Here is a 15,891-nt window from a genome sequence, read left to right on the forward strand (position 1 = left end):
TGTTTAATCCTCTAGATCTCATCTTTTTGTACTTTAATAATAAAGTTTACTAACCAGATTCTAGCATAAACTTAGGAGTTTAGTCTGGGATTGTAACAATATTCTGGTTGTAAACCTGGAATAGAGGAGAGATGATAGAGTAGCTTCTATAGGTAACTTGTTGGTTGGATTGGTTTTGTGGAGTCATGGAGCTTTGATGAATCATGTGCCAAGCTGGAAGGCGTTATGGAAGGTGAACTAAGTGCAGTAGCAGTTTGAGGGATACATCATTGCGAAACTTATTCTTGAACATGTTTTCACATGAATGAGGATCCAAGAGGTGTACAGCAGTGACAGAGCAATGAACAAAAGCAATGACAAACCTCTTGATCACCATCAGATTTAGGGAGCTGTACTTTAGCCTCGGAATGTGAAAGTGTAAGCAGGAATCAAATTGCAACTAAACTTGTAGAACCAGTAACTGACAGATTCAGCATTTAATTGCACCACAGGATGTTGACTGATCCAAGTTACTTCAGACTTTAATCAACCGGACAATATCAGCCAGCCCCTTCTCTGGAGGTGTGTCTAATGCAGAAGGACAATCTTGAGGCCCAGAGAGTTCCGAGCATTTGGAAGTCAACATTGTGAAAATGCCCACTCCACATGAGCAAATAATTAAGCTGGTGCTTCACTTGCTATTAAACTAGACTAAAATGATAGACACTGCTAGAGCCAAGGGAGCTTAAACAGTGCAACAAAGGAGCAACAGATTCGGATATCTGTTGAGGGCCATTAATAAAGGTTCAAAGTAAAAGGCTCCTCAGAAGTTGACCAGCTGGAGCTATCCTGGGACACAAAATATGAAAATAACAAGTACAGGCAGTTCAGATCAACAAATGTCTGACTATATAAGGCAGGAAACCAGCAGCTTCAGGCTTCACCCTTTCAGCTTGAAACTCAGCAAGGCTTTGCCGAATCCCAGTTCTGCTTTCCCCTTCAATCCATTCTCTGTCGTCTAAGCATAGGTTAAAAATGAAAATGCTTTAGAGTTCCCCAGTCAATCTTTGTGCGCTCTCAGACCAATACACAATGTGTGGTAGACCTTTGCAAGTAATTTCTGGTGATAGTGTTCTCATGTAACTGCTGCCTCGATGGTAGTGCTCATGGTTTTGGAAAGCGCTGTCTGAGGAGCCTTGGTGAACCACTGGAGTGCATTTTATAGATGGTAAACACTGCTATTACTCATGATTTGGAGATGTCGGTGTTGGACTGGGGTGTACACAGTTAAAAAATCACACAACACCAGGTTATAGTCCAACAAGTGTAATTGGAAGCACACTAGCTTTTGGAGCGACGCTCCATCAGGTGATTGTGGAGGGTTCGATCGTAACGCAGAATTTAGAGCAAAAATTTGCAGTATGATGTAACTGAAATTATACATTGAAAAATTGATTGTCTGTTAAGCCTTTCATCTGTTAGAATACAGTCATAGTTTCACTTCTTTCATGTGTAACTCACAAAACCCTTCTTTTTAAAGTTGCATTCTCGGGTTAGCTGCTAACAATGGCGATAGCTAAACAATATGTTGAAGGTGTTAGCCCCCTGTGTTCTCTGTCTATGACCTGATGTTTAGATTGATTCTAATTTAATAAGTGAGAGAACAATGTTTTACATAAATTCCTGCAGTTTTTGAGCTCAGAGTTCTACATGAATATTGGCAGTTTTTGAGCAAAGTGCAATGTAACTCTGCAATATTAATTCACCACACAAAATATATATGTGCATGTGGGTCTTTTTCTGTCTGTCTGTCTGTCTGTCTGTCTGGGGTGGGGGTTGTGAGTGTGAGAAAGTGTGCGTGTGTGTGTAGTGGGTGCAGAGTGTCTTAAGTCTGTGAGGGGCTGCATGTGTGAGCATGGGAGTGTGTGTGTCTGTACGGGTGTGTGTGGGTGTCTGTGTGCGCGTCTGTATGTACCTGTGTCCGTGTGTATGTGAGAGTGTGTATGTGTGTGTAGTGCAATGGTGATCACCTGTAATGTGACATGAACCCAAGGTCCCAGTTGAGGCCCTCCCTATGGGTACCAAACTTAGCTATCAGCCTCTGCTCGGCCACTTTCCTCTGCTGCCTGTCCCGAAGTCCACCTTGGAGGATGATCACCCGAAGGTCCGAGGCTGAATGTTCTGGACCACTGCAGTGTTCCCCAACTGGGAGGGAACCCTCCTGTCTGTTTGTTGTGCGGTGCCCATTCATCCGTTGTCATAGCCTTTGCTCAGTTTCCCCAATGTACCATGCCTCCGGGCATCCTTGTCTGCAACATATAAGATAGACTATTGGTGTTGTGTGATTTTTAACTGCTATTACTGTGTGTCATTGGTGAAAAGAATGAATGTTTATGAATATTGTGCCAATTAACTGGACTGCTTTCCTGGATTATGTCAAGCTTCTTGAATGTTGTTGGAGCTGCTTTTATCCAAGAATGTGGAAGGTATTCAATTACATTTCTGACTTATGCCTGGTGGCTGGTGGGCAAGCTTTGGGAAATCAGGAGCTAAGTTACTTGCAGGATTCCTAGTTCTAACCTGCTCATTTAGCCACAGAAATAATGTGACTACTTCATTCAGTTTCTTGTCAATTGTCACCTCCTACGATAGTGGAGGATTCAGTGATGATAAAGCCGTTAAATGTCTAGTGATGATGCTTAGATTCTCTTGTTAGAAATGACCGTTGCCTGGCACTTGCGTATCATGGATATCACTTGCCATTTATCAGCCCAAGCTTGAAGGCAGAGGAATGGCTGTTTGTTACAAATAAATAAATTCCAGCTACAGCTAAACAATTATTAGCCATTGTATAACTCAACTAATCAAAACTCTACAACTCTAACTCACTTCTAAATTACACCCCTCCATCAACACACAGGCATCCATAACATTGCAGATAGGAAGATAAAAATATAGGCGGACAGAAGGCTGGGAAGGATATTCAGTGGTCCCTGTTCACAGGATTCATCGAGATGGACCTTTTGGCTCATCAATATACCTTACTCTTTCATTCTCTGTCCAGATACTCTCACTTGCTTCCAGAAGGTACAGATTGGCTGGTTCTCACACAGTCTCTGACTTATTGGTTAAGAGCAACAGCTTACAGCTGTTACTGAGGGGAAAAAAGTAAACTGGCTTTCTTCAGGTTTAAGGTTTTTACTGCAGAGAAGAGAGACAGTTCTGCTCTTGCAGAAATGCAGTGACTTCTGATCCAAATATTCACACCGACAAGCTGTTCATCCACCTGGAAGCCAATCACAAGTTATTTGGAGGCAAAAAAGGCCTTTTTCGTCGATATCTGGTCACTGGTCTGTGGATTATTCAGCTACTTGTTGCTGGCCAATGCTGCATTCATATGCATTGCTTGGCACTAATTTGTTTGAATAAGATGTTATTTTCTCCAGTTTATCATTGCCTTTGATTCCTGCACAATTTAGTTACTCTTAGCACCAATTTCATCCCTCTTTCTGGTTCAGTTGCAGGCTGAACCAGATTGTTGGTTTCCAGTTTCAGCCCAGATTTTATTAAAACCTTACTAAGTTTCCAACCTTGTAATACTCTCTGCATCGATCTCTGCTTCAACCAAACTGCAACTGTTTGAACCACCATACTTTTGTCACCTTTTAAATTTGATTATTCCAATGGTTTCCTCACTGCACCTATAATTCTTTATCTGTAACATTTGAAGAACCTAGAATGGAAGCTGGAGGTGTTAAAGCAAGTTTCGTTAAAGGAAGTGGATTGTTAAATGAGTTAATATCACTTGACTCAGGGGAATATGCAACTGCTATTATTGTAAAAAGGACTTTTTGTACTCCTCAAATGTGAAAGCTTGTTTACAGACCTTTGACACTAATTGAGAAATAGCAAAACACTAAACAAATCAAAAATTGTGCTAATAATATTGGTTAAAGTATTGAAACACTGGGACGATTAAAGGATTGGTTGTGTACCTATAAGTCCAAAAATGTATGATGGAAATTTCGTGTATAAGTCTCATTGTTGGACCGAACTTTATTCTACTCAAAGTTATCCTATACATTCTGTCCCTTTGTGACAGACTTCTCTTTCTCTTAAATCACATGACTAAGAATAAATTTCAACTAGCTTTAAAGAATTAGTATTGATGTTTGGTATAAAAAATTAGTTGTCACTCAAGCAGGTTTTGCTGTTCTGAAGTTAGCTTAAGTCAGGATTGTGCAAAGTACAAATTCTTTTTACTGAACCATGTTGACAGTTCTGATTTGTTTCATCTTTTGGGGTTTGAATGTTTATGTTGATAACTCCATTTTCTGCATATGGATGGTGCTCATGTAGCTTTGTTATTTTATACATCAAATTTGTTAACATCGTCTACCTCAGCTCAATAGATTTGCCAAATTTCTTTTGGTGCTACTCCAAACTATATTTATCATAGTTAAATCAGACTTCTTAAAGCTGTTATCGATTGGCAAACCTGATAGTAAATGTAGGAAATAATTCCCACTAATTCCTTGTGCCATTTTAAAAAAATATGTTTAGCATGGTGGTGGTTCATATTATTGGTGGCATCAATATTTATGAAATTTCTCCAGATGCATAATCTTTCCAGCTAACTTGCCAGTTGAGCGTTGAAATTTACCTGAAATCCTGCTTCAACTGTGAACCAGGACAGAGCAAAAAGATGGTGAGAGAACATTGTAAGTTAAATTAACCAGATCTCAGCTGAAAAGGGAGAACTTGACTTTGATTAGAGTGATTGGCTACTAATGTCAGTTGGTATTTACTGTACAATTTGTTATAATTAGTTGATTTCCTGAGACAATGCTCACTGAACCAGAATAAGTTTGATGATTTTCACTTCCCCACTATGTAATTCTCTTTATGAATGTCTGTTATGTTAACTCTGATTCCACATTTAGATAAAAGCATTTGTGTCTGTAAATTAAATCTTACACAAATGATTTAAGTGTAGTGTAAATGTAGCTTATGTTGGTTTTTGCTTTGACTCATTTTTAAAAATGTCTTATGTTTTTGTAAAATACCAGAATTTGTGTCTATCCTGTAGTTGTAATCAATGTATTTGTGACCTCTTTGCCACAGTGGAGGTTATGCACTTTTACAAAAGACTATGGGACAATGTAGTAGAACTACTGCTGCAGGAAGAAAGCAGAGACAGTAACCACAACCATAAGGAAAGCAATGAATAACAATTTGGGAGCGGTTTTTAAAAAAAAAACTGGTACTTGACAGTCCCAGGCAGAAATTGAGATGGATAAGCAGGTGCAAAATAGCCCCTTTCTTCATTTGTATGCCATAACATCCCGCTATTGCTTTCAAACTGGAAGGCATTGAGAACTTTGAAAGTTTAAGACAAACCTATTCTCTGTCATTAATTTTCCATTCTAAGGAAAATCGCATTGAGTGGCAATTTTCCACCCAGTGCAGGTTTCTAACACCCCAATCCGATGACTGCTCAGTGCAAGTAGCAGCAACAGAGCGAAGGCCTCTAGGGTGGTAATTTCGTGATTACTTCCTGTGCCACATGTCAGTGAGGCTGTGAATAGGAAGGTAGTACGTTTAAATATCTGGCTGAAGAACTGGTGTAGGAGGGAGGGCATCTCGTACATGGATCATCAAGATGTCTTCCAGGGCAGGTGGGACCTGTATAAGAAAGAAGGTTGCACTTAAACTGGACGGGCATCAATATCCTGGGAGGGAGTTTTGCTAGTGCCATTCAGGAGGGTTTGAACTAGTGTCGCGGCAGGGGCGGGAATCAGAGCAATAGGTTAGCATGTAAAATGACCAAGGGGAAGTCAGACCGAGGGCAGTCAGACAAAGATGAAGAATAAGCAGGGAGAGGTTATTGACTACAATACAATCTGCGGTGTGGAAAAAGTGAGGATTGCAGATGGTGGCGATCAGAGCTGAAAATGTGTTGCTGGAAAAGCGCAGCAGGTCAGGCAGCATCCAAGGAGCAAGAAAAGTGATGTTTCGGGCATGAGCCCTTCTTCAGGAATGATAGTCCAAGGAGCATGCCCGAAACGTCGATTCTCCTGCTCCTTGGATGCTGCCTGACCTGCTGCACTTTTCCTGCAACACATTCACAATCTGTGGTGTATTTATTTTAATGTGAGGATTGTGGCAGATAATATAGATGATCCTAGAGCTTGGATTAATCCATGTAATTATGGTATAGCTATTAAAGAGACTTGGTTGAGAAAGAGACAAGACTTGCAGCTTAACATTCCAGGATTTATATGTTTCAGGTGTGATGGAGAGGGATGTAAAAGAGGTGGAGGAGTTGCATTACTGATCAGGGAGAATATCACACCTGTTCTGGGGGAGGACACCTGGCATCACACAAACAGCGAGGCCATATGGGTAGAGCTTAGGAATAGGAAGGATGCAATCACTTTGAGATTGTACTACAGGCATCCCAACAGCCAGCAGGTAAGAGGAACAAATTGTAAAAAGAGGGTTCTTTGAGTCATTTTAACTTCCCCTGTATTGACTGCGTCACTTACTGTCAGGGATTTGGGTGGGGGAGAATTTGATAGGTGTAACCAGGAAGGTGTTTTGAAACCATATGTAAATTGTTGAACTAGGGAATGGGCCATACTGGTATTGGGGAATGAGCCCAGCAGGTGTTTACTTTTTCAGTGAGGGAACTTTTTGTGAAACCATGTGTCCATAATTCCGTAAGTTTGAAGTTACTTACGGATAAAGATAAGAGTAGTCCTTGGGTGAAAATATTAAATTGAGGGAAGGCTAACTATCACGATATTGGACAGGATCTGGGAAATGTAGTTTGGAAGTGATTGTTTGAAAGTCAATCCTCATCTGGCATGTAGGAATCCCATTAAGACTAGAGTTCAGGGCCAGCATGTTCCTGTGAAAATAAAGAATAAAGATGGCAAGATTTGGGAACCTCGGATGATGAGAAATTGAGACTTTGGTTGAAACAAAAGAAAAGCATATATTAAGAAATTGAAGATAGACCGAGCCCTCAAAGAATACCAAGATACCAGGAAAGAACTCAAAACAGTGAACTAGGAGAGCTAGAAGGAGCCATGAAATGTTCTCTGCAAACAGGATTAAGGAAAATCCCAAGGTATGTTATCCATAAAGAACAAGAGGGTAGCTCAGGAAAGGTAAGGTCCTCTCAATGACAATGGAGGGAATTTGCATTGTGGAGCCGGAAGAAGTGGATGAGATCCTTAATGAATACTTTGCATCAGTTTTCACAAAGGAGAAGGCTGTGGTGAGTCATATGTTGATATTCTGGGGCATGTCAATGTTAAAAAGGTGCTGGGTGTTTTTAAAAAGCACTAAGGTAGACAAGTCCCCAGGACCTGCTGGGATCTATCCCAGGATGTGAAGAAAGGCAAGTAAGGAAATTGCTGGAGCCTTATATGAATCGTTGTATCTTTATTAGTCACAGGAGAGGTCTCGGAGGACTGGAGAATAGCTTAAGTTGTTCCTTTGCTTACGAAAGGCACGAAATAGCAGCCCAATGTGCCTTACATCAGTGGTAAGGAAATTATTGAAGGCATTCTTGGGGATAGGATGTACTCACATTTGGAAAAAATATGGGCTTAATAACAATAGGCAGTGTGGCTTTGTGTTTCGCAAACTTGATCGAGTTTTTTGAGGAAGTGACAAAGATAATTGAGTGACTCCACTTTGAGAGAACCGTGCACCTGAACTCTAAGGTCCCTCTGTTCCACCACACTCCTTAAGGCCCTTCCATTCGCAATGAAACTCCTATCTTGATTTGACTTTCCAAAGTGCAAGACCTCATACTTATCTGTATTAAACTCCATTTGCCACTTCTCGGCTCACTTCCCCAGCTGATCAACATCCTGCTGCAAAATCAACAATAGACCATACTGGGGGTAACATATTTGAGAAGGATTTTAGAATGCAGTTGACGTAGTTAGGAGTCAGGATTTTATTTAGAATGAATATTTAATTATTTTTGCTGCATTATGGAGGAATTTTGCCTGTAAGATTCTCTGATTTGTCAAACAATCATTGTGAATAGTTTTTGTTGCGTAAGCTGGTAGACTAATATTTTTCTTCATTGGTGTGAAACTGGGCTATGTCAATAGAATATAACTTCATTCTTAAAGGTTACAGGGAACACATTGCTCTTTGTATAATTCCAACCATTTTTGTTTCAGATGTGTTTTAGAAGTAGATTTTGTCCATTATATAATTATAAATTGGATTGCAGGTAAATTGTATAAATTTGAATCATGTTCATGGTCACACAGGTTTTGGTTTACTTTATTAGCTGAGATCAATGTTTTTCAATCATACCTGTGCACTTAAGCCATAGAATTTAAAATGTAAGTATTGTTATCCATTTTGAGATAATGGTAACCTGTCCTTTTATATTAGTGGAGGAATATGGCTAGTAAGTGTTCAGTATAAAACATTGGCCCAGATTTTACCATCAGCGGAGTGGCTGTAATCACCACTTATCTCAAAGAAACCTTGTTGCAAAAATCTAGTTATCTTTGTCACGGCAATTTCCCCTCTCTGCTGGCTTGATTCTCTGATTTCCAGACAGTGGTGTCATCAAGCATTGAAAAAACTATCAAGCTAATATGAAATATGGACTATTGATCTTTAAATGTTAGTGACTAACTGAAAAGCTTTGTACTTTAGATTGAAAAGAAACAATTAAAAATCAGCTGGAGGACAAAAGATAGCTGACCTGAATGTAGTCAAGCTTAACAAAAGTTTACAAAGGAATAACATTGTTGAAACTGTCTATCATCCCCTGAAAATGCAACCCAAGGTAATTAATAACATTCAATATCTGGAATGAGACCTTAAAATGATTCTGGACAAATGAAACTTTTCGACTACAGGTAATGCTGGAACAAAGACTCAAAACTGAGACACATTATGCAAAGACAATTGAAATCACCCCATATATATATATCAAATGGTAGCAGGAAAAATCTGACAATGAATCATCAAAACTCTGTTAAAAATGAATTGATGCCAATGTGGGCCAACAGCCAGAGTTCACATCTCAAAGCCTTCCCCCTGTGAGAAGTCATGATTATAAGCTTGTACTTTTTGCTACTGAAGGTGTAACATCAAGAAGGAAGACTCTGTCTTTGGAAGTGGTGTGCCTGGTTCAACAAAAGCAACTGAAAACCGACTGCAAAGTGTTTTTAAAACATAGAAATCTGCTCCTGTACAACTACGTTAAGAACAACTGAACTATTTCCACTTGACTATCTGATCAGAAATTCAAGATCAACAGTGGAACATATGATTCCTTTATGTGAGACCTTTAATTGTTTTTCAATTCCACCTCCTCTCACCTTATACCTTGTTCTATTTACTTGCAGTGGAAAAGCGTGGTACCAGAAAAGAACAGCAGGTCAGGCAGCATCCGAGGCTCAGGAGAGTGGACGTTTCGGGTATACGCCCTTCAGGAATTTCTTGATGAAGGGCTTATGCCCAAAACATTGACTCTCCTGCTTCTCGGATGCTACCTGACCTGCTGTGCTTTTCCAACACCACACTTTTCGACTCTGATTCTCCATCATCTGCAAACCACTTCTCTGTTTGTTTACTTGCATGCTATTGTGTGTATGTTGTGAAACTCAGGACAAGTTTTACCTTTATTGTAATGTTTATATTTATAATGGAGTGAGTTTGCATTTGCATTTGATTACATAATTAGATCAGTCTCACCTGTCTCTTAATAACTCTAATAATTGGCTAATTACACAGTGAATTTGGGGAAAAGCATATCTGTTTAAAAATTCAAACTATTATTGAAAGTTCTGGAGAGAAAAGAGATGAATTTATTCATCCCTCTCAACATGATAGTAACAGAGCCAGTCACATTGAAGTATTCACATAGACAACAAACCAGGCAATAAAATGCACTGATGATTATTCATTTATTAATAGATTTTACAAGAGGGCAAAATAAATGTTTGAGACATTCGCATAAAATTAGGGTAAAAGTTGAACTACTTAAATTTCCAATTTATTTCCTTTTTTTATCCTGGAGAAGTTTGTTATTTTACAAATGTTTTTCAGAGTAGTGATCTAAACATCCATAGCATCATAAGTTGCTTTCAGTTTCAAAGCAACGACAGTGAAAGCTGACAGCAGTGACCAGGAAGCTATTGCAATATCCAAACTACTAAAGCATACACTGTATAAATTTTAAAATGCCATGCAATGTTTTTTGTGCAGAGACGCTCACTTTTTATTCTATTAAAGTATAGCTTTTATTTTGCAGCCTTATATAACATTTTTGACATTATTTCCTTATTTTCAGCATGTGCTAATGGAATTTAACATGTTTGCAGATTGAATTTATGAAGCTGAAAGTGAAAGTTCCTGAATGTATATCTGAAGATGAGGCGATTAAATAAGAAGAGAGCATTGAATTTAGTGAAGGAGCTTGATGCCTTTCCCAAGATTCCTGAAAGTTATATTGAAACTTCCGCAAGCGGTGGAACAGGTGCTTTCAGTTTAGCATCCTGACTAACTAGCATATTTAATTTTTAATTGAACATAGTTGCATTTTATTTCTTAACATATTAACTGTGATAATTATTTCTTTACAGTTTCTTTAATTGCCTTTACCACCATTGCTCTATTGTCTATTATGGAGTTTTTTGTGTATTGTGACACATGGATGAAGTATGATTATGAAGTAGACAAAGATTTTGCCAGGTGATTATTTGACTTGTTTATTTTTGAGAGCTTTTGTGTGTTCCGTTTCACAGTTCAGTGACTCCACAGGATACATATCTGGGATTTTCTATGGTGTCTTTTGCAGCTGCAATATTGGGCATTTCCAAGTTTTAAGTGACCACACAGATGACTGAGGGTGGAGATCGATTAACAAATCAAAAGATCTGTAAAACTACAAAACCTACAAAAAATAATTGTGACATTTGGTTTTTAGAAAAAATCTGCTTTTGGAAAATCAGTTGCTACTAATGATGACCTTATGCATGCATTTTAGGTTTTCAATCCTCCTGTAGAGTAGCATCAAGCTGAACGTGTTGAACATTCTGCAGGTCTTGAAAGAGAGGGAAGTGGGTTTGAGAATTTGTGTGAGAGGCAGACCAAGTCCAAAATGAGTAAGGAGACAAGAGGATGGTGGCATTGGAGTTGAGTGGCTAGGACTATGGAAAATATGGACAGAACTGATATTTGGAATCAGTCTTTTTTAAAACAAGTGTCTGGGCAGACTAAGAGACCAGATGTGAATTGAATGTTTACAATGCTGGATTCTGTTTTTCCTTTCTGAAGTATGATCTCTGCTGACTATATGGCAAATCCAATATGTTGTGCTTGTTATATTAATAAGTATTTTTGGAAATTGCCATCATTACACTCTTAAAATTGCAAAATTATTAATTTATACTTCTGGGTCTTCTTTGCATTGCTCAAGCTTTTAGAGAAAATGTCCCCAAAAGTTGATGACTTTTGGAAATTACTTCAATTTTATTGAAGCAATAATTTTAAATTCTTCTTTTATCTTGCAGCAAACTGCGAATCAATTTAGATATAACAGTTTCAATGAAATGTCATTGTAAGTATTTACCATTGTCAATATTTTCTTGGCTTGCATCCCTTGGTTTCAACCTTATTATATGATGTTCCCACGTGCTTGGTGTTATTTTCCTTCTCGGTAGCAAAATGGAAGTGTATTATGCTGCTGTTGAGGAACACATGGCAGGTTTTGCAGCATATCTTATATATAGTATGCACTGATCTGAGGAAGAATGAAAAGACAAATAGTTTAAGAAACTGCCATCTCTTTTTTCATGCACCAACTCTCCCTGCCTTGGATCAATTGGAACAGCATCTCCAAAATTGTGATCTTAATATGAGGATATAGATTAGTAATGCAGAAAAGCCAAGAAGCAAAGAAGAATAAAAGTATTTATTTGTAGAGAGGACCCAATTTCAGCAAATTGACAGATCTGGTAATTTGCAATGAAAAGCTGTGATGCAGAAATGTAATAGAGAATTGGTTGATCCTTAAAGAGGAGACAGTTGTGTGCAATCTAAACATGGGAAAGTCGGGGCCCTTAAAGCCAGAGCCTCCTGGATGGTATGAAGTAAAAGAAAATGGGGAGAGGCAATGATATATTATTACTAGTTATCCAGAGACAGGGGCACGAGAAATGATGGAATTTGAATTAAATTGATAAAACAAACTGGAATTGAAAGAAAAAGCTGATCTAAGGATGACCATGAAAATGTCGTTGTCATTTATTTAAAAATGGTGGACTAATTTGTTTTAGGGAAAGAAGATTAACTACCTTCATCTAGCCTACACTTGAGATCCACAGTAATGTGGTTGTCTTTAACTGCCCTGCTGAAGTAGCCTAATAAACCAGTCAGCTGTATTTAACTGCTAGAAAGTCTGATTAAAGGAATGAAACTGGATGGGCCACCTGGCATTTTTCAATAGCACGCAGCTCTGTGGACCCTCCAAAGTCGTCCTCACTAGGATCTAGCACTTCTACCAAAATTTGGTGTGTTGTCCCACTGACTAATCAAGCAATAGAGTGACATAGCCGTTCTGTCAGAAACATTCCTTGCATATATTACCATTACCATCCCCGAGTCTGTTCAGCCCCCTAAGATGGGAGTTGTGCTGGGAATCCTTAACATTGACTCTGGATTTCATGAAGTCTACTTGATTACAGCCTACTGCCTCTCATTCAGCTAATGAATCAGTTCTCACCATGTTGAACACTATTTGGGGAAGCACAGAGGTTGTCAAGGGCCTGGATGAGTGCAACTGCAACAACATTCAAGAAACTTGACACCATCCAGGATAAAGCAGCTCACATGATTGAAAACCCACCTAAGACGTATCTAGTTAATGTTAAAAAGGGTTCCAAAGGCCTTCTGTAGAAGTATTTAGAGTAATGAGGAGGGGGATAATAGTCACTCGACTGATTTCTGGAATTAAACATTATGAGGAAGTATTGAACAGTTTGTATCAGTATCTATTGGACTTTGGCAAAACTTTGAAACTTGGAGGTTCCTGAGGCGACATGTCAAGATAATGCGGGGGAACAAGTTTTCACTTATAGGCAAGGCTAGAAATAGAGGACACAGTTTGCAAATAAGAACTTTCCCACTCAAGATGAAGATGAGAGTGTCTTTAAGTGTTGTTAGTCTGTGAAATTCACTACCTGAAACAGCAGAGAATGCTAGGTCATTGAATAAATTGAAGCAGAGTAGAATGTTGCTTGATTGATAAGGGAGTCAAGTAATAAGGGACAGATAGAAAAGTGGAGTTGAGGCCACACTCAGATTATCTATGATTTTATCACATGATGGCGCAGGCTCAAGTGGCTGAATAGTGTAATCAAACTGCTACTTCATTTACCAGTTATGGATCAAATGGAGATAAATTGGTGTAGGCAAAAGACCATAGTTGCAGTAGCAAAAGAGTATTTAGCAGTGTTAACTAAGAAAGAGGACTTCAGAAAATTCCAGTACATGAACAAGTTGTCAGTATATTGTGTGTAATAGAAATAATGTAGAAAACTGGCAGGACTTCATGTAAAAAAGTTAATTTCCTCAGCAAGGACTAATTAAAATGAGTAGAATTTGCAGGGGTGCTGACCACAACGTTTCAGTTCCCCATAGGTTACAAAGGTGGTACCCAGAGAGCTGAAGAGTTAGAAATGTTGCAGCCTTGCTGCAAAAAGGGTATGAAGCTGAAATTTCCAATTATGGAACAGTCAATGTAATGTCTGTGATGGGGATGCATTTGGAAACTAGTACCCTGAAGAAAATTGACACAAATTTCGACTTGGATTAACCTAATAAGGGAAATCCAGCACAAATTCGTTGAAAGCAAATCATGCTTCATTACCTTTAAGTTTCTTCGTGAGGTAAAGGTTGCAATTTGGGCAGTGCAGTTGATGTGCATATAGACTTTCAAAAGTCATTTAATGAAGTACAACATATTGGGCCTGTGGAACAATTGAAACAGAATTGATTCCGAGTTAGAAAAGAATTTTGGGAAATAGCTCTTTTTCAGACTGGAAGAATATTTACATTGATTTTCCCCAGGACTCTGAAAGAAGGTCACCTGCAAGTAATGAATAACCATTTGTGGTAACTTAACAAGTCAACAAATAATTAAGTTCCGTGATCAGAGGCAAACTATAATTTGCAAGCCTCTGCAGCAAGAATATCATAGTAGTTGACTGGAGAAAGTTAGTGCTCCAGAAAGCCTTCATGGTTACCCTCCCCCTTCCCCCACACCCTTTCCCATTTTTCTAGCCAGATCTGTGACTGTCAGGCCTCCTTTTATGGAGGGTCGATTTTCCATGACTTGTAAATACTGAAAGGGTGCCTTAAAATGGAAACTCCCTGTCACCTGTAATGGCAGGTTGCAGCAGCTTCTGTGGGACTGGCCAGTTTCTAGAGTCCACCCACTATCTTTAATTGGGGGGGGTTAGCATGCCACGAATTGGCCACTGCAGGCAAAATCCATGGCAATCTTGTCCCCAGTGTTGGGAGGAAACAACAATATTTGACCTCAATATTGGGGTCCTAAACAAAAATGTAAAAGCCAACTCCTAGTTCTAAACTTTAATTTTCCTAAAGTGAGTACTAGAGCATTTTAACAATGTACAGACAGAACCGCAGTATTCAGGACATCCGATACATTGAAACATCCTGCTCTAGCTGTAAATATTAAGCTTGTTAATTATATTTGATTGAATATGGCCTTATGTAAACAATAACTGAAATAATCCTTTTATTTTTAAACAGATATTGGTGCAGATGTCCTAGACTTAGCTGAAACTATGGTGGCAGCTTCAGAAGGGCTAAAATATGAACCAGTATGTATAGTTGTTTAAAGTTGCTCTTCTGATAGTTATGGAATTGATGTGTAATGGCCACTTTGCTGTTAAGGCTTTTGCCTTAGATTTTCTCGTGGATACAGTTGTAATAATATTCTTGTAGACAACGTACATTTTTTCATTCAGTTGTGTGTCCATACTGCGCAGCAGCTTAACTATCCTAGCTGTGCAAGAATAGCACAGTAACTATTAAGGGTGGCACGGTGGCTCAGTGGTTAGCACTGCTGCACTCACAGTGCTAGGGACTCAGGTTCAGTTCCAGCTTCGGACGACTGTGTGGAATCTGCACATTCTTCGAGCCTGTGTAGGTTTCCTCCGATGCTCCGGTTTCCTCCCACAGTCCAAAGACTTATAGGTCAGGTGAATTGACTATGCTAAATTGTCCATAGTGTCAGGTGCATTAGTCAGAGGGAAACGGGTCTGGGTGGGTTACTCTTTGGAGGGTCAATGTGGACTTGTTGGGCCAAAGGGCCTGTTTCCACACTGTAGGGAATCTAATCTAGCCTGGTGTCCACATGCTCCTGTCAGCTCTTTGGAGGCAGCCTGAGGAAACAATGATGCACATTGTTCCTTAGTTGAGAATTTGAAGATTTAACTTTCACCTAAGGTTTTGGCAAAACCGCAGTCAAGCTGTTTGACAGAAGGTTACATACCTTAGTCTTCAACTCTTTTTGTTGCGAGAATGTCTGTTGTCATGTATATCCAAGTACAGGGGCTTTCATTCCTTGTGGCATCATTTTCATTTTCATCCTAGCTCGATTATCAAAATTATCTTGTGCAATCTTAAAGGAATGGCTTTCAAAAAATTCTTTATGGCTATGAATTTCAGACTTTATAGTCTTCTATGAAATCCTAAATATTGACAGTTTTGTGTTTTTCTTTTAACAAAAACTTGCAGACTGTTTTTGAATTATCTTCACGTCAAAGAATGTGGCAAAGGTAAGATGTACAGATTTTAAACATCTCCTTCTTTGACATTTCTAGTAGCATG

General features: G+C 38.9%; 1 protein-coding gene across 2 annotated transcripts in view; it reads left to right on the forward strand.

Annotated features, from left to right (window-relative positions):
- ergic2 (ERGIC and golgi 2) overlaps nt 1-15,891 on the forward strand; it is a 66,525-nt gene that overhangs the window by 5,024 nt on the left and 45,610 nt on the right. Inside the window, exons 2-7 of one of the 2 annotated variants that reach the window (XM_060839363.1) lie at nt 9,109-9,307; nt 10,353-10,507; nt 10,614-10,722; nt 11,544-11,590; nt 14,809-14,879; nt 15,799-15,839. In XM_060839363.1, the coding sequence (XP_060695346.1) occupies nt 10,402-10,507; nt 10,614-10,722; nt 11,544-11,590; nt 14,809-14,879; nt 15,799-15,839 (374 nt within the window). In that variant the 5' untranslated portion in view covers nt 9,109-9,307; nt 10,353-10,401. The remainder of the gene's footprint in view (nt 1-9,108; nt 9,308-10,352; nt 10,508-10,613; nt 10,723-11,543; nt 11,591-14,808; nt 14,880-15,798; nt 15,840-15,891) is intronic. The other variant, XM_060839364.1, reaches the window with a different exon arrangement.

Source organism: Hemiscyllium ocellatum, chromosome 19, assembly GCF_020745735.1.
Source record: "Hemiscyllium ocellatum isolate sHemOce1 chromosome 19, sHemOce1.pat.X.cur, whole genome shotgun sequence".
Taxonomy (NCBI): Eukaryota; Metazoa; Chordata; class Chondrichthyes; order Orectolobiformes; family Hemiscylliidae; genus Hemiscyllium; species Hemiscyllium ocellatum.